General features: G+C 38.4%; 1 protein-coding gene across 1 annotated transcript in view; it reads right to left on the reverse strand.

The window, feature by feature from the left end:
- LOC126336131 (cytochrome P450 6j1-like) overlaps positions 1-27628 on the reverse strand; it is a 102269-nt gene that overhangs the window by 12055 nt on the left and 62586 nt on the right. The window contains exons 3-5 of the mRNA XM_049999621.1: positions 24614-24738; positions 14528-14932; positions 1636-1845 (exon numbers count right to left, since the gene is read on the reverse strand). Coding sequence (XP_049855578.1) covers positions 1636-1845; positions 14528-14932; positions 24614-24738 — 740 coding nt within the window. The remainder of the gene's footprint in view (positions 1-1635; positions 1846-14527; positions 14933-24613; positions 24739-27628) is intronic.

Consider the following 27628-nt stretch of genomic DNA (forward strand, 5'->3'; position numbering starts at 1 on the left):
TGTGTGTGTGTGTGTGTGTGTGTGTGTGTGTGTGTGTGTGTGTGTATTGGAATGACTCCTTACCCTCTCCCTTAAAACCCACATCCTTTCATTTTTCCCTCTCCTTCCTTCCTTCCTGACGAAGCAACTGCCAGTTGCGAAAGCTCGTAATTCTGTGTGTGTGTTTGTGTGTTTTGTTCATGTGCCTGTCTGCCGGCGCTTTCCCGCTTGGTAAGTCTTGGAATCTTTGTTTTTAATATAGATTTCTATTATTCTATAGATATCTGTTGTTGATGAAGGGCCCACATCTCATGGTCGTGCGGTAGCATTCTCGCTTCCCACGCCTGGGTTCCCGGGTTCGATTCCCGGTGGGGTCAGGGATTTTCTCTGCCTCGTGATGGCTGGGTGTTGTGTGCTGTCCTTAGGTTAGTTAGGTTTCAGTAGTTCTAAGTTCTAGGGGACTGATGACCATAGATGTTAAGTCCCACAGTGCTCAGAGCCATTTGAACCATTTTTTTGTTGATGAAGGCCTCAATGGCCGAAAACTATAATTGTGAGTGTCTTTTAGTTGTGCCTTTCTGCAACTCAGCATTTCCACTATATGGCAAGTATCAACTTTCCTTCTCAAAATATTGAAATACTGATCAGAATTAGTCATCACAAAAATAAATGTACAGCTGAGACTGTGAAATAAAGGATAAATTTCAATTTAAACACAGTTGCAGATTTTGTGTATTTGCTATAGTTGTAATGATAGTCTTTGTTCGAGGATGTGCAATGAAATACAATGGTATTTTAAACCTAATTGTCTACTGAAGTACATACATGACTATAGCCATCATACGTGACATGCAGGAATTGACCTTAATGATTTAGGGGAAACAACATAAAAACTAAATCTCAATGGCCGAAAAGGGATTTAGACTACCGTTTTCTCAAATAAGAGCCCAATGTCTTACTAATGTGTCACCTCACTAAGTTTCTTCTTATGCTGGAAGACTCCAAAAATCCAAATGTCTCAGTTTTAATTTCCCTGTTATTTATTATTATTTAAAAGTGGTAAGGCTCTTATCGACTATATGCCTGTTCAACAAGCCTCTTCCATTTTCTTCTGTTGAGTGAACTGTTTGTGCATTCAGTGTTTGTGTTCATCCTAGTCGTGTCCTCCCAGATGTTATCTCTCCCCCTATTCCTGGGTCTTGTTCTTCCTCTTGTTCCATTTATTAACCTTCCAATCGCTACTTAAGGTAGTCTGTTTTCTGTCATTCTTGCTATATGGCCTGCCCAGTTCAACATTCTCTTCTTTAGCACATCTACGACATTATAGTGTTTGTACAGCTCTCTTAATTCTTCATTTTTCCTTATCCTCCATTCCACATTATCTTCATCAGATACTGGACGAAATTTTTTTCTTAGCGTTTTTCTTTCAAATATTAATGCTTCACATCCGTTTTCCTCTATTACTGTTTTATAATATATTGTTCTATTATGTACACATTTTGAAAAATGTAACTGATAAAATAAGTATTTTCATTTGTCTGTGCAGTAGAGAGAATGAGATTTTTTTTATGAACATTGTTATAATAAAATCTCACAAAGTTGTTCTTATTTGTTAAAACTTGAGCTATTGCTCTAAGAGAAGAGAATTGGGAGTACCTTTTACAATCATATCCAGTTGCTTCATACTGACCACAGTCTCATATGTAGGTGAAGTGTTATATTTTTGAACTTCTGTCCTCATACTTGACTGCAGTTCTTGATTGAGTGCCAAGTGATACAGTGTGAAATTAATTATGTGAAATGATATACTGAAGTCTTCCAATAGAGACAGACAGTCCAGGCCCACCAACTGATGTTCTTCAGGCTCTGCAAATGTAGGCAGAAGAAGAAAATTATTAATAAATAATAGTTGGAAAATTGCAAAAGACATATGAGCAAATGAAATGCCAACTTATATCAACATACTATTAAAACTTAATAAACTGTTCACATATATAGAGGAAATCAGCAGTGTGGACTTAAGTGGAAAGAGAAAAAGTACAATCCAATTAGTCACAATGAACACTTCATACACAATAAGCCCACAACAACATTTTTAGAGATGAATATTAGATGTAGATATAGAATATTAGTTGCCCCCAAAATTGAACTGCAGCCATGAGGCTGTAATGATACACATTACATTATAGCAACACATGGCCTGGAGTTACATAATGTTATCACATGTGCCATTTCTGTTGTGGCATCATTTTTGTGAATCAATGTGCAGAGCAAGGAAAACAATTTAAAATGTACAAAAAGTGCAATAAAATAACAGTTTAAATTAGTATGTATGGTCGCTAACTGAACAATGTGCTGGGTACCTTAACTGCACCATGTGCAAACGTTTACCATACTGTAACATCGGTTAACCAAGATATTTGTCATTTCCCCATCAACAATTCTTTTCATTATCAAAAACTAAGAATGGTTTAAATGATTTAGGAACCAAGAAAAAGAATGCACCAAGTGCTTAAAGTAGGTGCTTGTAACAAGATTGTTTTATTTTCAGGTTTGAATCCACTGCTGTGAGACTGGGGTGACAATGCAAGATGGAAGACAGTCTGTGCGTATTGTTTCTGAGCATGAATCTGTGGGCTATGTAATAAGAAAAACACCCAGAAATGCTGCCATTCTCCCAACAAAGGCTCTTCAAGCTCCTAGAATGAACTAAACATATCAAATTCATTAGTGGATATCCACCTATAGTGACACAACCTATGCAGAACCATAAATTGTGAGCTGCAGATTTCACACTTAGTTGAGTGCCATAATTAAGTAAATATGTGCTGCCAACACATGTCACTTGTTCCATCAATAGTAGTGGGCTTCTCAAGGTGTGATGAAAAAAATGAAAGATCAGTGAGCAGGTTAGGAGATAGAGGCAATGTAAGATTTTCTTATCAAGTCCAGACAAGCACAGATGGTGGATATGTCAATTATTGGGAGCTTCAAACTTAGGTGGGTAATGGATGCCCCAAGGAAACAGCAGGCATGTCATGAAGGAAGGGTAGTGTGCACTATGTAAGTTCATTGCTACATCTCATCTGAGACGTGAAGAAGGATCTGATGACAGCTATTGAATGCATTCGGCGCATTCATGTCAACATGGATAATGCTTGACATTTGTGTTCTGAGACTATCTTCAGTTCCTTTAGACAGTTGGGTGAATTGGTACTCATTTGTAGAATTGTAGAATTGTACCTAGAATCAGTCACAGTCCTCTGGTTTAGAGCTAAGTCATAGGTTTAAACCAATGTTTCAGATAATTATATGATGATCTTAGATACGGACATTTTGACTTATGCTATTAGGTGAAGAACTCTACTCAGGTCTTCCCCTCATAAGGAGTGTGTGTGGAATGCACATATATTTTTTTAGGCTTAGAGAAGCTCCTCAGTAGGGTAAATGATAACTTACTTGATAATCATAGAAAGCTTAGCCACATTGTTCTCAGAAAAAAGATTTCATCCTTACAGATCAGTACAAGAAAATTTTAATATGGTGTAAATCAACTACAGGATTGGTCCATTTATTAAAGGTAACAATGACCACATAGTTTTAGGAACTGAAAGCTGACTGGAACTAGAAATGAATAATGTTGAAATCTTAAATTCATTCTAGCCTGCCAATGGTGGCAGTGTATTTATTACTGTAAAGAATTCTATAGTATACCTTGAGGTTATTACAGATTCTGAATGTGAAATAACCTGGGTAAGGATAAGCATCAAAGGTGGGTCAGAAAAAGTGGTCATGCATTTCAGGAGTTGCAGTGGCAGAGTGAACTGGAAAACTTTGAGAATTCTGCAAGTAAGTTTCCAGATCATGCTACTGCAACAGCAGAAAGCTTCAGTTTATCAGCTATAAAATGGGAGACCCCCCCTTCCATGAATCATGGACCTTCTTGTTGGTTGGGAAGCTTCTTGCATGCTTCAGTGATACAGACAGCTGTACTGGTCTTGCCATAATGGAGGGGTATCTGTTGCGAGGCCAGACAAATGTGTGGTTCCTGAAGAGGGGCAGCAGCCTTTTCAGTAGCTGTAGGGACAACAGTCTGGATATTTGATTGAACTGGCCTTGCAACATCAACTGAAACTGCCTTGCTGTGCTGGTACTGTGAACAGCTGCAAACAAGGCAATACTACAGCTGTAATTTTTCCCTGGGCCTGCAGCTTTACTGTATGGTTAAATGATGATAGTGTTCTCTTGGGTAAAATATTCTGGAGGTAAAATAGTCCCCCATTCAGATTTCCCAGCAGGGACTACTCAGGAGGCTGTCACTAACAGCAGATTGGAGCTTGGGGTGTCAGATCCCTTAATCTGGCACATAGCAAAGAAAATTTTAATAGGAAAATGGATAGGTTGAAATTAGATATAGTGGGAATTAGTGAAGTTTGGTAACAGGAAGAAAGGGACTTCTCATCAGATGAATACAGACATACAAATACAAAATAAAATATGGGCAATGCAGGAGTAGGTTTAATAATGACTAAAAAAGTAGGAACATGACAGGCTACTACAAATACCACAGTGAAAGTATTGTTGTAGCCAAGATAGACATGAAGCCCATGCCTACCGCAGTAGTACAATTTTTTATGCCACCTAGCTCCATAGATGATGAAGAGATTGAAGAAATGTTTGATGTGACAAAAGAAAAATTATTCTGATACTTAAAGAAAGATGAAAATTTAATAGTCATGGGAGACTGGAATTCAATAGTAGGAAAAGGAAGAAAAGGAAAAGTAGTAGGTGAATATGGACTGGGTGTAAGGAATGAAAGCTGCCTGGTAGAATTTTGCACAGAGTATAACTTAATCAGAGCCAAAACTTGGTTTAAGAATCATGAAACGAGGTTGTCTATGTGGAAGAGGCCTGGAGACACCATAAAGTTTCAGATTTATTATATTACGGCAAGAAAAAGATGTAGAAACCAGATTTTAAACTGTAAGACATTTCCAGAGGCAGATGAGGACGCTGACAACAATTTTTTGGTTATGAACTGTAGATTAAACCTGAAAAACTGCAACAAGGTAGGAATTTAAGGAGACGGAGCCTGGATAAACTGAAAGAACCAGAGGTTGTAGAGATTTTCAGAGGGAGTATTAGGGAACGATTGACAAGAACAGGGGAAAGGAATACAGTAGAAGAAGAATGGGTAGCTTTGTGAGACGAAATAGTGAAGGCGGCAGAGAATCAAGTAGATAAAAAGACAAGGGCTAGTAGAAAATCTTGGGTAACACAAGATATGTTGAATTTAATTGATGAAAGGAGAAAGTATAAAAATGCAGTAAATGAAGCAGGCAAAGAGGAATACAGATGTCTCAAAAATGAGATGGACAGGTAGTGCAAAATGGCTAAGCAGGAATGGCTAGAGGACAGAAATAAGGATGTAGAAGCATATATCACTAGGAGTAAGATAGATGCCACTTACAGGAAATTTAAAGAGACATTTGTAGAAGGGGACTGATGATCACAGCAGTTACACCCCCCCTCCCCTTAGTGCTCAGAGCCATTTGAGCCACCTTTGGAGAAAAGAGAAAAAGAGAACCACCTGTATGAATATCAAGAGCTCAGATGGAAAACCAGTCCTAAGCAATGAAGGTAAAGCAGAGAAGTGGAAGGAGTATATAGAAGGTCTACACAAGGGTGATGTACTTGAGGGCAATATTTTGGATATGGAAGATGACATAGATGAAGATGAGATAGGAGGTATGATACTGCGTAAAGAATTTAACAGAGCACTGAAAGACCTAAGCTGAAACAAGGCCCTGGGAATAGACAACATTCCATTAGAACTACTGATAGCCTTGGGAGAGACAGTCATGACAAACCCCTTACATTTGGTGGAACAGGCAAAATACCCTCAGACTTCAAGAAGAACATAGTAATTACAATTCCAATGAAAGCAGGTGCTGACAGGTGTGAAAATTACCTAACTATCAGTTAGTAAGTCACGGCTGCAAAAACTAACACAAATTCTTTACAGACAAATGGAAAAACTGGTGGAAGCCAACCTAGGGGAAGCTCAGTTTGGATTCCATAGAAATGTAGGAACACTTGAGGCAATACTGACCCTATAACTTATCTTAAAAGCTACGTTAAGGAAAGGCAAACCTATATTTATAGCATTTGTAGATTGAGAGAAAGCTTTTGACAATGTTGACTGGAATTTGTTCTTTCAAATTCTGAAGGTGGCAGGGGTAAAATACAGGGAGTGAAAGGCAATTTACAATTTTTACAGAAACCAGATGACAGTTATAAGAGTCAAGGGACATGAAAGGGAAGCAGTGGTTGAGAACAGAGTGAGACAGAGCTATAGCTTATCCCAGATGTTATTCAATCTGTATATTGAGCAAGCAGTAAAAGAAACAAAAGAAAAATTTGGAATCAGAATTAAGATTCAGGGAGGAGAAATAAATACCTTGAGGTTTGCTGATGAGAGGACCTTGAAGAGCAGTTGAACGGAATGAACGGTGTCTTGAAAAGAGGATATGAGATATAAACATCAACAAAAGCAAAACAAGGATAATGGAATGTAGTCAGATTAAATCAGGCGATGTTGAGGGGAATTAGATTAGGAAATGAGACACTTAAAGTAGTAGATGACATTTGTTATTTGGGTAACAAAATACCTGATGATGGTTGAAGGAGGGAGGATATAAAATGCAGACTGGCAATGGCAAGGAAAGCATTTACGAAGAAGAGAAATTTTTAACTTCGAGTATAGATTTAAGTGTCAGGAAGTGTTTTCTGAAAGTATTTGTATGAAGTGTAGCCATATATGGAAGTGAAACATGGATGATAAACAGTTTAGACAAGAAGAGAACAGCAGCTTTTGAAATGTGGTGTTGTAGAAGACTGCTGAAGATTGGATGGGCAGATCGTGTAACTAATAAGGAGGTACTGAATTAGGGAGAAGAGGAATTTGTGGCATAGTTTGACTAGAAGAAGGGATCAGTTGGTAGGACACATTCTGAGCCATCAAGGTAGTCTAATGTTTTTTGGACAACATGAGACAGTGTGGTACTGGAGTGCAAGACTCACATGCCCTGCACAGTTGACTTGCACATTGTGTGCAGCCGATCCTCTTCTCTAGGTAATCAGCTACATCGATCTCCCAAAAGCTTCTTCTCCAAAGACTATAGTGGGTTACAGGAATTTATCAAGCTACTTCCCTATTCTTGTAATAATTTGTGTACTCGTGGGACACTTTCATTTCATTCATGGTACATTTTCAACTCTCAACACAAAGCAACATTTACTGTTTTTCACATAAGTAAGTAAACTCTGGCAAGTCAACTGGTCTCTTTAAACATCAGACTCGATAAACACAAGTACAATATCATAGGATGTAAAAATCCAGTAATTTATGGACATCACATGTGTCATCCAGAACTAAGATGTGAAGTAAGATAAATGTCTCTAGTCCCCAGTGAGTCCAATACATGAATGTGTATAGAAATCTATATTCAATTGTTCATTAGTCTTTTTTACAATCAACACAGACACAAACAACTCAAAGAATACTACATTATTATTTCCTGAGTTTTCATCACATCTTCTGTGGTGCTGGTGGCAAACACATGTTGTCGTCAGTGACTCGCCCTTCTTACAGTCTACTGATAACAAACTTGCACATAGAAATAGGTGGGTCAGTAGAAACTTTCTCACTTTCCCGCCCTCATACCTATAATATCGGGTGTTCGAGACTGTTGAAGGTCGACTGTTTCTAGAATTTACACCAGAATTCTTGAGGCACTACAGTATCACCAATTTGGTGTTGGAGGGGAAGTGTGGACAGTAAAAATCGTCGAGAGAGACTAAGAGATGAATACACTAAGCAGATTCAGAAGTATGTAGGTTGCAGTAGTTACTCAAAGATGAAGTGGCTTGCACAGTATAAGGTGGCAGGGAGAGCTGCACCAAACCAGTCTTTGGACTGAAGACCACAACAACAACAGAATGGGAGAGTCAAAGGACTAAAACTGCTACCAGAGACAGGATGCATGTGAGATTGTTCTCAATTTTTTTTCTGAAAAATATTTCAATTATTTACTGACTATAGAAATTGCAACAGCAGTAAGGATAACATATAATGAGATTTTTATTTTTTAGTTTTACACAGTATAGTAAGAAGAATTTGCAAGTAAATTTGTTGGTGATGGGATGTACAGAGCAAAAAATATAGAAACAGAATTGCCCCATCTGGCAACAACAATGGCTATTGATCAAGAAGAACTTAAGCTTGGCCGATACATGAACTGATGTCTTATTCCACACTGCTTCAGCTATATTCCACAGTTTGTAATTCATAATGGCTGGCATTTGGTGGTGTGCAAGGCTCTTGGTGACCCATAATCGGATGTTGTAAGTGCACAAACTGAGTGAGATGGTGCAGTGGTTAGCACACTAAAATTGCATTCAGGAGTACAATGACTCAAATATGTGTCCAGTCATCCAGATTTAGGTTTTACATGATTTCCCTAAATTGCTCCAGGCAAATGCCAGGATGGTTCCTTCAAAAGGGCGGGCCCGATTTCTGTCTCCTTACTTGGTACAATCTGACTTTGTGCTCGATCTTTAACAACTCTGATTTCAACAGAATGTTAAACCCAGTCTTCCATCCTTTCTACCTTTCTTCAGTGAACAAGCACCTGGAGAATAAGCTGGTCCAGGAAACAATCATACATTGTCTCTATTGAGACAGATCAGGACTATATAGCAAACATATCATCTTGCATTATCTCAGGACCTGTAACGTAAGGCACACGTGAAACAAAGGTAGGCGTGTTGGTACCCAATGGTACACTAAACCATCACACTAGGTGCTGGGGCTGTATGACAATAGCTGGCCACGGTGGCCGAATGGTTCTAGGCCCTTCAGTCAGGAATCGCGCGACTGCTACGGTCGCAGGTTTGAATCCTGCCTCGGGCATGGATGTGTATGATGTCCTTAGGTTAGTTAGGTTTAAGTAGTTCTAAGTCTAGGGGACTGATGACCTCAGATGTTAAGTCCCATAGTGCTCAGAGCCATTTGAACCATTTGTATGACAATAACAAATGCAATCTGGCAATGTGCTTTCTTCTTGGAGCCTTCGCACATGGATATGTTCATCTTGATGCTATATGCAGAACTGGGACTTACAGTGGCAGACACATGGAGCCACTCCTGCATCCAGTTCTTATAAAAAGAATATAGATGGTGATACTCTTACTTCATAAAGTTGCTTTGAAATGCCAACCATTTGCATTGCACACTTGTACCTTTCATTTCAATTTGACATTTGTTGTATGGTGTCTACAGGGTGTTGCAGTTTTAATGTCCACCAGTGAAATTGGAGAATTGATTGCAAAGAACATGTATTAGACCTCCTAGTAACTACCAGACTTGAACTTTTAGAGGAGTGAATGCATGACTATAAGACAGCTGGAGCATCAATGACTAAAGGTATGACAAGGATTGTTAAGAACAGTGCGAAAATATGTTACGTAGCAAGAGTGACAGGAAACAAACTACAGAGCAGTTAGTATCAAATATTCACCTCTCGGTATAAAGATATGGAGCAAAAAATGATAAGATTCGAAAATGTTGTGCAATATGCCTTGTACCTACATGTGAGAAACAGGATACATTGCTATTCACTGTAAAGATGAAACACTGATTTGCAGACAGGCACAAGGAAAAAGACTGTTATATGTTTGGCTTTTGGCCAAAGTCTTCTTCAGAAAAGGAGATACACATTCATTCACATGACTAGGGAGGAGGTGGTAGGATAGAGGGGGAGGAAACTGTCGGGTGAAGGGTGTGGTAATATTAGGTTACTGTACATCTTGTCATGCCTCCATCTAATGCCTGCATCCTCAACTACAAAGTACTCTTCTCTCCCATACCCTGCTATCCCTTCCCCTTCCTGCCACCTTCAGATTGCTGCTTTTGTTCCACATGTTACTTGCATTCGGGTCTATGCTGCCGGAGATGGTAGTCATGTGTGCTTGAGGCGTGATTGGTTGTGTGAACAAATGTATATGTAAATGTATGTGTATGTGTGTTTTTTTCCTGAAGAAGACTTTGACAGAAAGCTAAATGTGTGACAGTCTTTTCATTGTGCCTGTCTGCAAATTAGTGTGTCCTCTTTATGGTGAGTAGCAATCTATAATTTAAGTGTTGATATCCCAACATGTGCTCCCATTTTTTGATTAGACCTGCCATATTGAGTTGGTCAGGATTGTAAGCAATGGGAAATACCCACTGTGGCCAGGTAGCCATGTTAGAAACCTGCCATGAAAGCCAATAGAACTTCATTATAGATTTCAGTGAAGTAAAAACCTTGTTGGCAAAAGCTGGACAAAACCAAAATGAGTATAAAGAGAGCAATGTGAGAAGGATTCAGTGAATTCAAACAAAAAATTTTGCCTGTGAATCTGATCAAAACTCCTCAAACATACTGATCTTATATAAAATTAGTAAGCAGATTGGAATCATACACTCAATGACCATAACAGATAGAAAGGCAAAATGTTGAATTCAGTCTTATTAAATTGTTTCCCTGCAGTAAATGATAATATCACTCCTCCTTTCAGTCAAAACACAAATGCCAAAATGGCAACTTTTGAGTTAAATGATCATGGAATAGAAAATCACCTAAACTTGCTCACCAGCGGAAAGACGTCTGGTCTGAATGTGATACCCATGGAATTCTATGGAGATTACATGAAAGAACTGGCTCTTCTTTTTGCAGCAGTTCATTGTAGTTTGCTGGGGCAGGAGAAAGCATCACTCCTGTGAAACTCAACTATCCATTAAGATACCCCGCAAACCATGGTTAAAGGGCAATAGGCAGGCTCCATATTCTTAAGATTTTCAGAAAGCATTTGAAATGATGCCCCACTGCAGACTATCAACATATGTATGAGCATACGGAATATGTTCCCAGATATGCAAGAGGCTCAAAGAGTTCTGATGTAATAGAACATAGTACATTCCCCTCGTCAGTGAGTGTTCATTGGAGATAAGGGTGACACTGGGAGTGCCTCAGGCAAGTGTGACAGGACCACTGTTATTCTCTATACAGATAAATGATCTGACAGACAGGGTGAGAAGCAACCTACAGCTGTTTGCTGGTGATGCTGTGGTGCAAAAAAATGGGTCATTGTTGAGTGACTGTGGGAGGATACAAGATATTTAGACAAAATTTCTAATTTGTGTGCTGAATGGCAGCTTGCTCTAAATGTTCCATACAGTGTTACATATAGAGTCATTTCTTCTCCCCAATGACAGGAATGTTATAATCATAGACAAAACATCAAAATTTCCAATAGAGAAAGAATGTGGATTCCTCAGCAACATCTAAAATACGTCCAAATGCAATAGGCCAACAATTAAAATACAAAAACCAAACAACATGAATTTTATCTTAGACAGAGGAAACAATCCTGTATAGGACAATTCTACAGATCATGTAACAAGCATAAGTTCACTACTAGCTTAAGTGAAATGATTGTCAAGCTACTAATAAAATGAGTATCATCAGTATATTGTTCCCTCATGAACAATAATATGGCTTGTACTAAACGAGTTGGAAATTCTTACTGCATAGTCAGACTTGACAACACTTACATATGCACTAAAAAAAAACACACACAGAAAAGTATATCCTTCTAGGGAATCAAGTAACATGATCAAAGAAAAACAAAAACTTACTGAAAGCAAGGGCAGTTTGCTTATACCTCTTAAATAATGTACCAACCATAAAGTAAATGATAATGCTGAAAATACAAAGGAGGATTTAGTAAAAGTGCAATATAAACAAACAGTAGAACACCTTTGTTTTGCACAATGTACTTTCAAAGTATACTGCACATACTGGAAAATTGTTCCCTAAGGTCAGTGAAGGATAATACTAATCTTCTTTCATCTTCCTGAGGTCAATGCCTCCTTCATGAAGGAGCATTGCTGACACAGTTTTTCAAAGGGACCCATGGGAAGCCTGAAGAATGTAATGGTCTTTGGGCCAGATGAAAGTGTGGATGAAGTATGTGCAGTGTGCATTGTGTATGCAGTGCTAGTGATGAGAAGGGAATGACAATTGAAACATTATTTATGGCATTATCACTCAGTTGATAGAAGATATAAATGTATAAAAGACCATTATACACAACATCTGAATCCTTTTCATACTAGATTGTAAGTAATTTGTTTGCATGAGTGGAACTGTGAATGTTTGATTATGTTTTTATTGTCATGTTAAACTGTGCAGTCCAACAGCATTGTAAAATGATCTGTAGATGAATAAATGTCTTACTAATTTTTCTGTGCCAATGGCAGTTGTTTCACTTCTGTTCATTTTTATCACAACCTCTCAGAGTTCATACATAGCTCACAGTTAACAATAAAATGATATAACTGCATTGAAAACAACAACTCTCAAATTATAGTTGCACAAAAATCAATAAAACCACGGTGTTATCAGTATTAATAAACAGAATTCACTTTCTGGGGAATCTATTTTTAATTTTGAAATTATGTAGTCTGTTCCAAATTTTCAGCATATTTTCAATTTCGTGCATATACACAAAAATTTGTGAAAACTTCAACACCCTGAAACAACGCTCTAAATAAATACTAACTAGTAGGTCATGCAGCAAGGTAGGAAGATAGCAGAGAAATGGAATGCACTCAGCAGCATCTGCTCAGTTTACTGGGTAGGTCAGTATTACACCAAGCCCATCCAGTGAAGAGCTGTCAAAATTAAATTGTGAAAGCCAGTGTTGATATAAATTTTTAGAAGTCAATGGTTGAAATGTCAGCATGTAGATGAGTCCTGAATGTGTAGAGATACTGAACTCTGGGAAATGGTTTGACAGATGTCTTATAAAGGAATTGCTGCTGCTACAATGTTGTGTGTATGGAGCCAGTGGAAGGAAAAGAGGTTTACATTGTGACAAGTGGGTACTGGACCACACAATGTGACCCGACGATTGCCTTCTTATTTGTATGACTATAACAAAGTGTACAGTTTATCACCCTTAGAGTTGGCTTCAAACCAGAGTATTGAAAATAGTGTAGAACCACTGAAGCAGGAGCTGGATGCTTTAGTAATTTGACCATATTCTCTGAGGGATCAGCTGATGGCATGGATACGATCTGATCAGCTCCCTCTGTCCTAAAGCCACCATTGTCTCAGACTGCAATAAACTCAGGAAACCCACACAGGAACACTGTGTGGCAAAAATGTTATGTTTTTGTATGATACAGACTTCCACCTATTCTGCAAGGATAGATCACATATGGATTAAATAATTTTAAGGTACCTCTGTGTAGCAGCCAGCATTATTAGACAGCATAGTGAATGGATAGTACTTGTGGCAGTTTGGAATGTCAGCTGGTAGTATATGTGATATTGACTCCTGCTTATTGAGGACTGTCAATACATCAGAAATATTCTACAGACTGAAGAATGCTTATACAATTCCATAATCCTACCCAGTTGTATACTGTCAAGTATGTCCCATTTAATCTGTGGTGTAACATTAATTTGAGTCACATTTACGAGGGTTGTAACTTTTGTAGTGGCAACTATCTATTCACAATTGATACAAAAGAGTTACATGTTTGCACCTGTTACTGTCCTTCAAAGTAGTCACCAGCATTGTGTAGAACCCACTGCCAGTGATATGGAAGGCATAGTGAACCATTAGCAGAGCCTGTTCTGTTGATGGTGTGAATGGAGCGGTCTAAAGTTATGGCGATTCTCATGTAAGACTGTACTGCATTACATTCCTCCACAGCAGACTGTCAATGCACAGTATTACTGTTTGTTTTTGGAGCATCACCTGTGGCCAGCTTTGCGAAAGAAGCAGCGACACTTCCTGCGCAACCCACCCATCATTTTGCATGACATTGCATGGGCACATACAGCGCAAGCTGTGGCAGCTCTTTTCGATCGATGGGACTGGGAAGTACTGTACCATCCCCAGACTTACGTCCTTGTGACTTTGATTTGATTCTGAAGATGAAGGAACCATTTCATGGCATTCATTTCAGAACTGTTCCAGAGATTCGAGAGGCGGTAGACAGATCCTTTCGTACCATCAACAGAACAGGCTCAGCTAACAGTATACTATGCCTTCCACATTGCTGGCAATGGGTTCTACATAACGCTGGTGACTACTTTGAAGGACAGTAACAGGTGCACACATGCAACTCTTTTGTATCGGTTGTGAATAAATAGTTGCCACTATTTAAGTTCCAAATCTCATATCATTCTTGGTGTTACAATTTACAGAAATGTTAGTGTAATTTTGTATTCTTTGCATTATGAGTGTGTTTTTATTATGTGTTACACATTTCTACAGTTATCATTAAAATTACAAAGCATTCAGTGTCATGAAAACGGTTTCACAGATATTAAAGATGACAGGAAGTATAAAGAACACAAGTCACTTATAAAATAAATTAACAGTTTGTAGAAGTCCAATATAACAGGTTTTTAGATCAAAGTCTACTTACTGGAATTCCTTGAGTAGCTTTCAGTTTGCTTCCTTCTCCTAGTTGGCTCATTCACATTAGAAACATGTCTCCTATTTTTTATCTGTATCAGAAGCTCCAGGAAGTCATCTTGTGTTAAACCATGTTTTTCACGATTTGAAAAATTGTCTGCAATGGTTTTACCCAATTCTGATTCAAATCCTGTATCCCCATCACTGCTTTCAAAGGGCTTCATAATAAAAGGCATGACAAAAGTGGCAGCATATTTTATTCCTTGGATGACAGAAGGTCTTCTGTTATCAAAAAGCTGAGAATTCAAAATGGATTGTGGAACATTCTGTGTATTACCCTGGGCTCCAAATATACACTTGGAAAGTTTATGTGCTGTATGTTCTGTCAATGTTTCTTGCACCTTCACAGGCTTTCCTGAGATTTACAACATTAGGAATTAGTGCCAGTTTGGATATAACAGAAACATGTACACATAAAATAGGAACAGTAGCAAGGAGAGAAAACTTCACTGTCTATTTCTAAGCCCCTCTTTGCATGATAAAGTTTTGACATATTTAACAATCATCTTTTTAATAACCAAGAATGTCTGATAGACAAAAAATACGTTCATGACAACCTTTTTAATTTAATTTTTTACAGGGTACTCTCTCTTGGTCATGGACACATTCCTGGTGCATCCAACATTGAATAATTATATCACAACAGTAATTCCTCTGATATCAGTCCAGATTCTGCTGTGCACTATTTCCCTGGAAGAATTTACTGATTGGGTTGTCTCTTGACCACCCATAGTTTGCCATTGCTCCTTTTTTAATATTATCATAGAGGTTTGAAAATGATCTATTTCAAAATTTCCAAACTGCTGTTGCATTAAGATTCACTGACTTGCATATTCCAGGGTAAAAAATGTATTATCTTGACTACAAATTCTGCGTGAAAAATAGTGCAATCATATCCATAGCAAAAATTATTTAAGACATTATTGCATATGAACCATGACTTTGGAGCTCCAGAAAAAAATAACTGCATAACTTTCTGGACACATCTTGTGCACTAGTCACAGAAACAATAATGTTAGGTAATCTATAACTGTTAGAAAGCTGGCACCATTCTGTAACTACAATTAACTTTTGACAACACTTATGATTGTTAATTTATTAATTGCTATTTAAATAATAAAATATTAATGTAACTGAATAGATAAAAAATCTTCTCACTAAGTGGCCACAGGATAATGCACACATAAAAAGGTTTAGTAAATTTGAAAGCTTTTGAAGACAGTGGCCTCTTATTCTGCTACAAGGGATGAAGAAAAAGGGCTACTGAGGTTTAGAAAAAGTGTAGAGTTTGGGAAAGAGAGCCTGAACCCTGGGTCGGGGAGGGGGGGGGGGGGGAGAGACTTTCTGGATGGGATGAGAATAACTGCAGCAGATGAGATTTGAAAATGTGAGAACTTAGATACCTGAAAGCCTGGGAGCTTAGAGGTGGAAGATAGGGTAATATGCAAGATAGAGATTTTTGATGAAATATCATACTGAATAAATTAACATAAATTAAGGCATGACTGGTGGTCAGAACCTAGGACATATAATGCCAGCTCCTACCTGCAGAGTTCTGAGAAGCTAGTGTCTGGGGGAAGAATCTAGAAAGCACGAATGGTAAAACAGGCACTAAAGTCATGACTGTCATGTTGTAGAGCATTCTCTACAATAGGATAGTGTGTATTGTCAGAGTACACCATCTGCCTATGTCCAGTCATTCTGACTAATAAAATTGGTGGTAGCCATACCAATGTAAAAGGCCAAACAGTGTTCACATAACAACTGGTACACAACATGTGTCAATTCACAGGTGGCTCTCAGCTCGTGGTCTTGAGGTCGTGTTCTTGTTTCCCAAGCACAGGGTCCCAGGTTCGATTCCCGGTGGGGTCAGAGATTTTAAACTGCTTTAGATTACTGGGTGTTTGTATTGTCCTCATCATTTCATCATCATTCATTAAAGTGGCAAGACTGGACTGAGCAAAGGTAGGGAATCTGTACAGGTGCTGATAACCATGTAGTTGAATGCCCCACAAACCAAACCAAACCAAACATCATCATCTCTCTTTGATAGTATATGTTTTGCCAGTTACAGGACTGATATAGGAGGTGGTACAGGGGTGTGTAAGGCAAGTCTTACAGTGGGGGCAGGGACAGGGGTAGGAGCAATAGGGTAGGAAAATGGGTGCAGAAGGAGCGTACAATATGACCAGGACATTGTGGAGACTGGGTGGGTGGGGGGGGGGGGGGGGGATGGGGGGGTGGGTGGCAACAGAAAGCTATTCTAGGTGTGGTGGGCAGAATGGACTTCATTTCAGGACATGATTTTGTGAAGTCATAGCCTTGTCAAAGCAACTGATTAGTACATTCAAGACCAGAATAATATGGTGTGACAAGACAGTACTCCTAAGTTATTTAATGGAGGGATCAGCAGTATCAGGATGGGATGTGGTGGCCCATGAAATCTGCTGCTGAACTAGCCTGGTGGGGTAGTTACTTCCAGTGAAGGCTGAGATAAGAATGTTGGTGTCTTGCTGTAATTAGTCTGCATCTAAACAAATATGTTTGCCTCAAATGTCAAGGCTGTATGAAACAGAATGCTTCACATGGCAAGGATGGCATCTGTCAAAATGCAAGTATGTTGTTTGTTAGTAGGTGCATACTGAGTAGAAGAGAAAGTGTTCTGACTCCTCTAGTTGACCACTTCCACTGTGAGATGTCAGTTGCTCCACTTGTGACCCAAGGAAGCACAACTTATTGCAGCAACTGCAACACATTAAGCACTATTCACAAACAGGATGTTATGCAATGAAATGAAAAACAAGTGGATTTAATTAACATACCTCAGTGAACATCAGATGCCAGATAGTTTAAATTAGTTTCCAGGCATTCTTCAACATTTTTTGAGGACTTTGTGTAATGAGTAATCAGTTTAATTTTTCCCTCAAGAATATTGTGCTGTTGGCTACTGAGCTACTGAACAATGCAGAGCTGATATACGTTCTTTAATTAAAGAGGTGCCGGATGCAAATGAGCTCAAAATAAGTTGTGCAATCTTTCACTTTTCTTGAATTTAGGGCAATTACCCTTGTGATCAGTTTGTTGATAAAGTTGTAAACGATACACTTGTCATTAAGATGTACATTTATTTTATCACAAAAATTATTTCTTACACACATTATTACATGAATGGTGTCTGAAAACATTCACATTCTACTGATTTTGTCAAGTGGATTTGGTATAGAACATGTTATTTTTTTATGCCACCAATTCATAGACACCACCAGACCTTTTTATTTGGTTGATTGTCATAAGAAGTGAATGCAATAATTCTTGTTCTGGCTTGCTCAAGTTGGATAATCACTTGAATCAGTGTCTGTGACACAATGTCACCTGAAGTAGTGTTGTGACTTACATACACTGCAAAAGTTGAATCGTGCTGTGGAGCAGAAGAGCAAGATTTGAAAGCTTACTCTTACAATTATCTGTAGAATATTTCCCTAAATTAATGAAATCATCAACTATCAGCCACCTATAACTAAACTGCAGTTTTTATTGGACCTTATTTTCATGAAAAATCAGCATGCCTAAGCATTTATTTTCATTTTGTAATAATTCCCAGTTGCTTCCGCTGAATGCGTATTAGTTATGTATGTCTATTTGAAACAGTTCTATAAATTTATGAGTTGTTTGCTAAGAAAGTGGCAACAGTCCATGCCACAAACAATACCTACATCCTTTTGGCTACTTAGTTTTTAAAAGTAGGGTGCCAAAAGTAAACATGTTATCATACTGCAGACTTCTTTACTTATCATTATCATTTCCTTCATATTGTGCCAGCTATGACTGGTTGATTTGGGGGGAGGGGATTAAACAGTGAGATCATCAGTCCCAGCAGATTAGGGAAGGATGGGGAAGGAAGTCAGCTGTGCCCTTTCAAAGGAACCATCCCGGCATTTGCTTAAAGCAATTTGGGGAAATCATGCAAAACCTAAATCAGGATGGCCCGACGCGGGTTTGAACTGTCGTCCTCCCGAATGCAAGTCCAGGGTGCCAACCACATGTGCCACCTCACTCGTTGTCAACTATGATTCTTACTGAGTTTAGAATGATATAGATTGTAGAAGGTCTCATACAGTCATCTTATGTTTTTAATCTGTGATCTGCTTTTGCATTAGATTTATTTTGGCAATCTCTGTTCTCAGTTTATTACATAATCACACAATTTCCAGTTTCTTACAATTCTGTGTTGTTTTTGCTGAAATTTCTGCTGCGTCTGGCATTGATTCATTCTGTATATTTTCCCTGACTGAAGAAACACTGGCACAGATCACAACTTTATCTGGTTTACAATATCCTGGGCTTTATGCAAGTGTTTTACTGGCAAATTTTCTTTTGTGTAATATTTTAAATAGATGCGAGAGTAAACAAGGAAACTGGGGACAACTCTAACTTTTAAAGACTCGCTTTTGTCCTGGAATTTTAAATTGTTTGAGGCTGATGATAAACATTTCCATTTTTGTACAAAGTTCTTTGAAGAAACCTGAATCACACACTAATCAATTTGGAGTCAGATCTATGTATTTTGGAAAAACAGCTTTCAGTGATTTTAAAAATTCTGTTCCATCTTTTAGATATCTGAAACACATGTGCCTTTACTTTCTCTGTAACTGGATCTGTACACTGGAACTAACATGTTAACTTTCCCCCCCCTCTTCTTATCATTTAAATGTGAAACCCATCTCACACTTTTCTTGCGTGACATACTGAAAGCTTTGGATTAATGAAGCTAGGTAGATGCCATGTCTGTTGATTTCCGAAAAGCATTTGACTCAGTACTGCACTTGTGCTTATTGTCAAAATACAATCATATGGGGTATCAATTGAAATTTGTGACTGGATTGAGGAATTTTTGGTAGGGAGGACACAGAATTTTATCTTGGATGGAGAATCGTCATCAGATGTAGAAGTAACTTGCTGTTCATGTTTTATATTGATGACCTTGAGACAATATTAATAGTAAAATCAGACCGTTTGTAGTTATCTACAATGAAGTACTATCTGAGAGAAGCTGCATAAATGATCAGTCAGTTTTTGATAAGATTTCAACATGGTGCACAGATTGGCAACTTACTCTAAATGTTCAGATATGTAAAATTTTGCACTTCACGAAACAAAAAAAGATATACTATCTTATGGCTATAATATCAATGAGTCACTGTTGGAATTGGCCAACTCATACAAATACCTGAGTTATTGCTTTGTAGGGAAACAAAATGGAATGATAGCACAGGTTCAGTCATGGGTAAAATAGGTGGCAGTTTTCAGTTTATTGGTAGAATACGGGGGAAGTGCAATCAGTCTACAAAAGAGATTGCTTACAAATAACTTGTGTGACTGGTCCTAGAATATTGCTCAAGTCTGTGGGACCAGTGCCAGATAGGACCAAAAGGGTTATTGAATGTAAACTGAGAAGGGCAGCATGAATGGTCACAGGTTTGTTTAATCTGTGAGAGAGTGTCACAGAGATGCTGAAAGAACTGCAGTGGAAGACTTTTGAAGGCAGACATAACCTATCCTGGGACAGTCTATTAACAAAGTCTCAGGAACCAGCTTTAAATGATTACCCTAGGGATATACTAAAACACCCTACAGATTGCTGGCATAGGGGTCGTGAGAATAAGATTAGAATAATTACTGCATCCACAAAGGCATTCAAACATTCTTCCTGCGCTTCTTATTTGAATGGAACAGGGAGAAATCCTAATAACTGGTACAGTGGGACATACCCTCAGCCATGCACCTCACAATGATTTGCAAAGTGTAGTTGTAGATGTAAATACCAGTAAATAGAATGTGAGAAAACAGAAGTTACAACAGCAGACTGCAGCTCTTCACATTTCAACACAGCGCTGCAAGCAAATGCACAAAATAAGCACACGAAGTACACAGTCATATAGAAATGCACCAAGGCAAGATTCAAGACACAATGCTGCTTGTAGTGCGTGGCACGCCCTCTGTCCTATGCTACCTGTGTTAATACGTGGGCAGTCAGCACACTTCCTCTTCTGCTTTGTATGGTAAGTGTAATGTGAACAGAAGTGTATAGCTGGCTCTCAGTGGGAATGAGGTCAACATCAAGGCAAGTGGCATTGAGTTCAGAATAGGACCATCTGAAATTTAAATGGGAGAATTTATTTAGAGTTTCAAAAAATTTTAGTAGGTTAGCCTCACCATGAGCCCCTATGACAAAATTGTCATCATTGTACCTAAACTGGATTAGGGGCTGAAAGCTTATAGATCCCAGGAAAGCCACCTCCAAGCAATCCATGAAAATGTTGGCATAGGAAGGAGTTATCCTGGTTCCCATGACTGTATGCTGATCTGTTTGTATGTATGCCACTTAAAGATAAAGTAGCTACTGGTAAGTGTTAAGTTGATTAAGGTGAGAAGGAAGAATGTCGCAAGTTTGGAATCAGATGAACACTAGCTGAGCTAACACTCAGCAGCCGACAGACCATGTACGTGGGGGAGGTTGATATAGAGGGAGGTGATATCATTGGTGACAAGTAAGTTGTGTGATGGGAGTGGGATGGGCACATATTTCAGATGGTCTAGGAAATGGTTGGTGTCTTTAATATAGAATAAGTCTTTGTATTGTAGGTTGCAAGAGTTAAGCAGATGCTTTGAAGCCAGCAACTATGGGACAGCCAGGGTTATTTGGTTTGTATATCTTAGGAAGAAGTTAAAAGGTGGGGGTGTGTGGATTGAGGTGTTAGTCCTTGTGATGTTCTGAGTTTTTAAGGAGGGAGTGCAGATCAGCTGGAATCACAAGGATGGGATCTTGATGGCAGATGCTGTATGTAGAGGTGTCAGACGGCTCATGTAGACTCTCGTTAACACACTCCCATTGGTCAGATACCACAGTGATAGATCTCTTGTCCACTAGAAAGATGCTGATAGACACATGTTTTTATGGAACAAAGAACTTGCAGTTCTGCAGAGGACAGGTAAGGGTCATGTCATAGTGACCTGAGAAAGGGTTGTGAAGCAATGCTGGATATTAGGAATTCCTAGAAGGCTTTAAGAGGTGATTTTGAGATAGTGTTGGTGGATTAAAGTTGGATCACGATCAGAACTTTCAAGGCCTGGTTCAATGTCTGATTTGCTGTGGGTAACATTTTGGGATTTGGTTTCAAAATGATATTTCCAGGTGACAATATGTGTGAAGGAAAGTAGGTTCTTCATCAAAGCAACATGGTTAAATGCAGGTTTAGGGACGAAAGTGAGACCCTTGGATAATACAGATAATTTGGGAGGGGATAGTGCTTCAGATTAGAGGTTGAGAACACTACACTGATGAGGCTGTTTCTTATGATCATGAGTTGTCATTGCTCTGGGAGGTAGTGGTATAGGGTGGGGGATGTTGAGAAGGTTGGCCAAGCTTGGTCTTCAGGAGAGGAGTGGTACTTAATGGTGTGGCTGTCTTGTAAGCTGGAGAGGGATGGGAAGGGGAAACAACACTGTTGAGGTAGTTCATCAGAAGGTGGGATAGCTTTTTAAGGTGAAGTCTGGCTGGTTGCTGCAGTTTGAAGGTGCCTTCACAGATGATACCATCGAAAGAAATGTGAGTGATACATAACTGCAGGATTTTGTAGAAGGAGAAAAGTGTGGTGGAGTGTAAATTAGCAGATGAGGCATATAGGTCACAGTTTAGCTGGGTAAGTGCAGGAGACTGCTATATTTGAAACAGTGAGAGGGGCTGGTATAGAGTAGGATTACATACAGAAACAGAGACATTCAATGTTAGACCTTTGAAGGTAACTTCCAGTGATAAACATGTTTTCTAAAGGACTGAATATAATATGTGATGGGATTCATCAAACTAAGAGAGGAGAGGGTTTGGAGTATTAGAGATGGTAGGAGCAGCAAAAATGAAGCAGAAGGGAGAAAAAGGAGAGGAAAAAGGAAGACAAGCAAGGAAAAATATCCGAAAAATGTAAAACAAAATGTATGAAAATAATGAAAAAAGACTAATTTGACTTACTAAAATCATGCCCTAAAGTGAGTTCCATTCTGCCTGACATTTTGACCACCACATATAGAATAGCTTTCTGTTGCCCCCTCCACCAACCCCCACCTCTTCTGCACCCAGTTCCCTACCCTATGGTTCCTATCCTTGTGACCATCTCCACTGTAAGACGTGCCTCATGAACCCTTCTACTATCACTTATACAGCCCTGTAACAGGCAAAACATACCCTATCAAAGGGAGAGCCATCTGTGAAATGACACATGTTGTGTACCAGTTGTTATGTAAACAGTGTTCAGCCTTTTACATTTGTATGACTACCATCAAGTTATCAGTCACAATGAATGGACATAGACAGAGTGGTACACTGGCAACACACAATATCCTGTTGTAGAGCATGCTTTACAACATGACAGTCATGACCTTGGTTCCTTTTCTTTACCACACATACCATTTGGATTCTTCCCCCAGACACTAGCTTCTCATAACTCTGCAGGTGGGAACTGATATTACATGTCCTAGGTTCTCGCTACCCACCTGGCCTTAATTTATGTTAATTTCATCAGTCTCTCCATTTCTTCTCAGTAATTATTCCTTTCTTCATTTGATTTTCATTTTCTGTTACTTTCTAATCTGTCTATTGCCCCCTCCCCTCCCCCCACTCATAACATATACAACACACTTAGCTTTCTACTCTTATTAACTCTTATACATGCTTTGTTAATAACCTCTGTCTTGCTTATTACCCTGTCTAAGCTCTCAGGTTTCCAAATCTAAAATCAGTCTTTTCTCCTCATTCCAGCCAGTACGTTTCACATGACTGGAGTTCAAGGCGACTTTTACCAGCTTTCCATATTTCCTAAACCTCATCAGTCCATTTCTTCATCCCTCTTTCTTCCCCTTCAATCCTTCTGGCAGAAGAAGGTGCCTGTGACACTGGAAGCTATCCAGTTTCATTAATGTTTGTATGTATATGTTCTCCTGCTGCCACCTGGTTAATAAATTTCGTATCTATATAGTTACTTTATACTTCCAAAAATGAATATTCATTATTTTTGCTGATATATTAATTATCTATAAAGGTGCACTTTTCCTGAATTAAAAGAAACAATAAACAATAATGAACCCTGTTTTTAAAAAATAATGTTTAATCTCTAGTTTTCAGAATTTATTAATCAATAAATAATAATATGGAAATATTATTTCCTGTCCAGGGTTGGGGCAGTTTTACTTTCCTTAACAATTTCAATTTCTTTAACCCAATAGCTGGTCAAACATGAGTGGATTTTTGCAACAGGCCAATTCCCACAAACAAGGTATTTCACTGTACAATTGTAGCTTTTCATTGTGATAATTGGTCCATTCCTTTGCTATACTTGTAGCAACTAACATTTGCTGTCACCTGAAAACTCATGAAATTTCTTATTTTGCCTGTCACACCGATCCATATATGTGTGTCCACCTGACATGGAGGGATCACCAGTTCCAATAAGTGTGAGTTAAAGCCCGCAGGTCATGCCTCCACTAACACACATGTGCAGCTAGTGGGTTTCACAGAATCCATCAGAGACATATCTGTGTTCTTGCTAGAATCTAGTAATGTTTAATTAACTAATGAAGGAATAAATTCTGAAGGCTAGAGATTTAAACATATTTTAAATTTTCATGCTTGTCAGTCCTGCTCTAGTAGTTTTGACTGTTTGTAAGATGATGCATCTCGTCTGTCATGAAAATTATATGTATTAATTTTTACATTACATTTTGATTAAATAATTCATGATCTACTCCTTTATATTATAAGGAAGATTTTTATGTGTGGGTCCATAGTTGTTAAAGTAATTGTTCTTGGAAATAACGGTTTCCACAGTTAAAGGCAAATGTGTGTTTGAGAATGGTGCTGTGATCCTGAAACTAGCTGTGAGCAAATAAATACATAAATAAACATGTGTAGCTGTGTAACTGTTATTTCCAGCAAAAAACTGAAAGATTAATTTACTGTTTAGCTACTATCAAAGGTTTTTAATACCTGCTAAAACACTTGTCTCAAATGAAGACACAAAATCTATGGAAATTTCATTTAGGAGATGATACATTTGTTTCATTTCATCAACTGTGAATGTGGGTATTAATCTGCTTCTTGTTACTCTCCATCTGAAAATTACAGAAAACATGCAGTAAGCAAACTTATAATATAATGAGTTGATTTACTCTATAGTTAGGCTGAACAAACTTACAAAAGTGTAGGTCTTCATCCTGTCAAGAGTAATTGTAACTTTACTAAAATTGTAATATCAACAAAAGGGTCCTGGTTTTGATTGATAAAAATATATTTATAGTTGAGTGGCTACATCTACACAACCACTACATGAAGGCAACTCAGTTGATACAGAACAAAATGCTGTGTTGTTTGGAAAACTATATAGTATTTCAAACAAATTAAAAGTTGTGTGTTTGTCAGATAATTAGAATGTTAAAGGATTTGTGTGTCTCAATGGTCCACAAAGCTATGTTGGTTGGAGCTATGCTCATGATTGGATCATCCACGCCAGTCTTGTCACTAGGAGGGTAACCAGACAAAGAGTAGTCCTCTCTAAAGAGCTCCCTTCTTGGGAGTATATGGGCAGCAACCACATGGACCCTTATATTTCCTATCACTCTCTTTCAGCCAACTGCAGCTTTCTTGACCCTGACAGTATTTGTATGCGAGGTCTGAGGGTGCCTTTCATTTTCATTCACTAATCTTATCTTCAGGGATATTATTCCTTAGTAGAGGAAATCCCACCAGAATCCATAATGGTGGAAGCCAGCAGCTTAGTGGTGGAGAGCAGCAGCTTTGCTATTAGTGTACATTGGTGCCATCAAGATATCAGCTGGTCTGGTGTTGTAACATACATTTCGGAGTACAGACATAGTGCCCTAAGTTGTCTCAATACTATGTGAGGAAGACAGTGGGAAACCAATTCATACTTATTCCTCAGAAAAAAAGAACTTTAGTGTGCTGGAAAATTTAAAGCCAAGGCCCACAATCCCCATCATCATTCCAATGGGCAAGGGATGCTAAGAACCTCAGGGCCAGTCACAAGAAGAATAGCAGCTAGAAATGTCCACAGCTTATTTAAAAGTTGGAAGATTCACAGTGCCATCAGAGAGTTGGAAAGACTGAAAGTTGACATCCTTGGATCAGTTAGATGTAATGGTATAATTTGGAAAACTGTAACATTAATGGTTTTTGAGTGTATAATATAGGCAACAATAATCCATACCATTTCAATGGGGAAGGGTTAATAGGATATCTTTTATCAAAGCAGCTGTCAATAAATTTGTACCTGTGTTTGATAGGATCATTTTCTTACAAAAATAATTATTCACTGCAAAACCCATTCTGCTGTGTTTCACCAGGTACATGACCCAATTTGTGATGTACCATATGATAACATCAAAACTTTTTATAACCAAGCCAAGACAGCCCTGTCTTTCAGCAAATCAACTGAGATTACCATGCTGATGTGCGATTTCAGTGTCAAGGTAAGCCATGGATGGCACCCTGATATAGTAAGTAATTTTGCTTTAGTGACTGGCAGTGATCAAGGTGACAAGCTGGTCCATTTATGCCAGTACGACAAGTTCAAAACAGTGAACACTCATTTCAGTTGTTTCCATGTTGGCTCTACACAAAACCTCAAACATTGACAAAAATGTCAAGAATCAATACATCCTCATCAACAAATGATTCCAAAGTTCCATAAGAAGTTTGAAAACATATCCTGGTGCCAATATTAACTCTGAGCACAACCTTTTGCTAACCACAAGGGATACAAAGATGAAAAAAATATACCCCAGCACAACAAAGCAGTTGAACTGTGGGCCATAAGTCCCAAGTTCCAATACCGAGACTGGATTACATCCAGCCAAACATAGATATAAACAATGTCAAAGACACCTGAAACAAAGCCACATCTACAGTGAATGAAATTAACCAAGAAAAACCAAAGGACACAGAAAGGAAGAAAAACAAGGCTTGGATGACAAATGGGGACCTACAACTGATTGTTCATAGAAGTGCCTTCAACAATGAAGACTCAGTAACACACAGAGAATTGCAGAAAATAATATGGAAGGAAATACATAACACAAAGGTACCTCTTTCAAGTGCTTGAAATTAAATAGAAAAACTGAATGTACAGTATGACTCATTTAACAAGTACAAGAAAGTATGGTAAGCAGGAAGAATTTGAAATAGCAGAGGAAATGGGTTCCTTATAAAGAAAGGTGGCAGCATAGTTCTTTGTACTGGAGAGAAACTGGGTGAGTGGAATGAATACTTTGAAAATCATTTCAGGGACAACAGAACTGTTGATCTTGGTGTCTGGGAGAGTGATGATTTGGATATCACAAGAGCAGAAGTAGAGCATGCGTGACATAACAATATCAAAGAATGGGAGGTCTTCAGGTCCTGACAAAACCCACACTGAAGTACTAAAGCTACTCATGGATAATCAGTTAAGTTGATTGCTAGTTGGTCTGTTCAACAGTATCTGTTTAAGCAGACTCATACTATATGACTAGCTCAAATCAATGTTTGCACCACCTCCAAAAAAAGTCCACCCCAGAGTGCTTCAGTGACTATAGAATGGTCAGTTTAGTGAGTCATACCCTCAAGTTATTCATTAAAATAGTGCATTTGACAATGTACTGTAAAAATGGAGACTCTAAGTCAGATTCAAGATTGGGTTTGGGGCTTGGGAAGCATTACTCAGTCTTCACATATTGATTCAGTGATGTCATGATGCTTAGGGCTATATTAGTACTTATGTTTGTTTCTCAATTCAAAGGAGCTTTTGAAATAATTCAGTTTGTCAAACTGATGCACACTTTAAGTGAGCCATGGTTGGATGGTTATGAAATCTGATTGAGTGGAAATCTCTATTGGAAACAAAGTGTTGGTTTGCATGCCATTTTTCAGCTATCAGTAGTATTGATTCTGAAAGGAGTTCACCAGAGCTGCATTCTCTCCCCATTTCTTTTCAACATCTGATCTGAA

Source organism: Schistocerca gregaria, chromosome 2 (genome assembly GCF_023897955.1).
Source record: "Schistocerca gregaria isolate iqSchGreg1 chromosome 2, iqSchGreg1.2, whole genome shotgun sequence".
In the NCBI taxonomy this organism is placed as follows: Eukaryota; Metazoa; Arthropoda; class Insecta; order Orthoptera; family Acrididae; genus Schistocerca; species Schistocerca gregaria.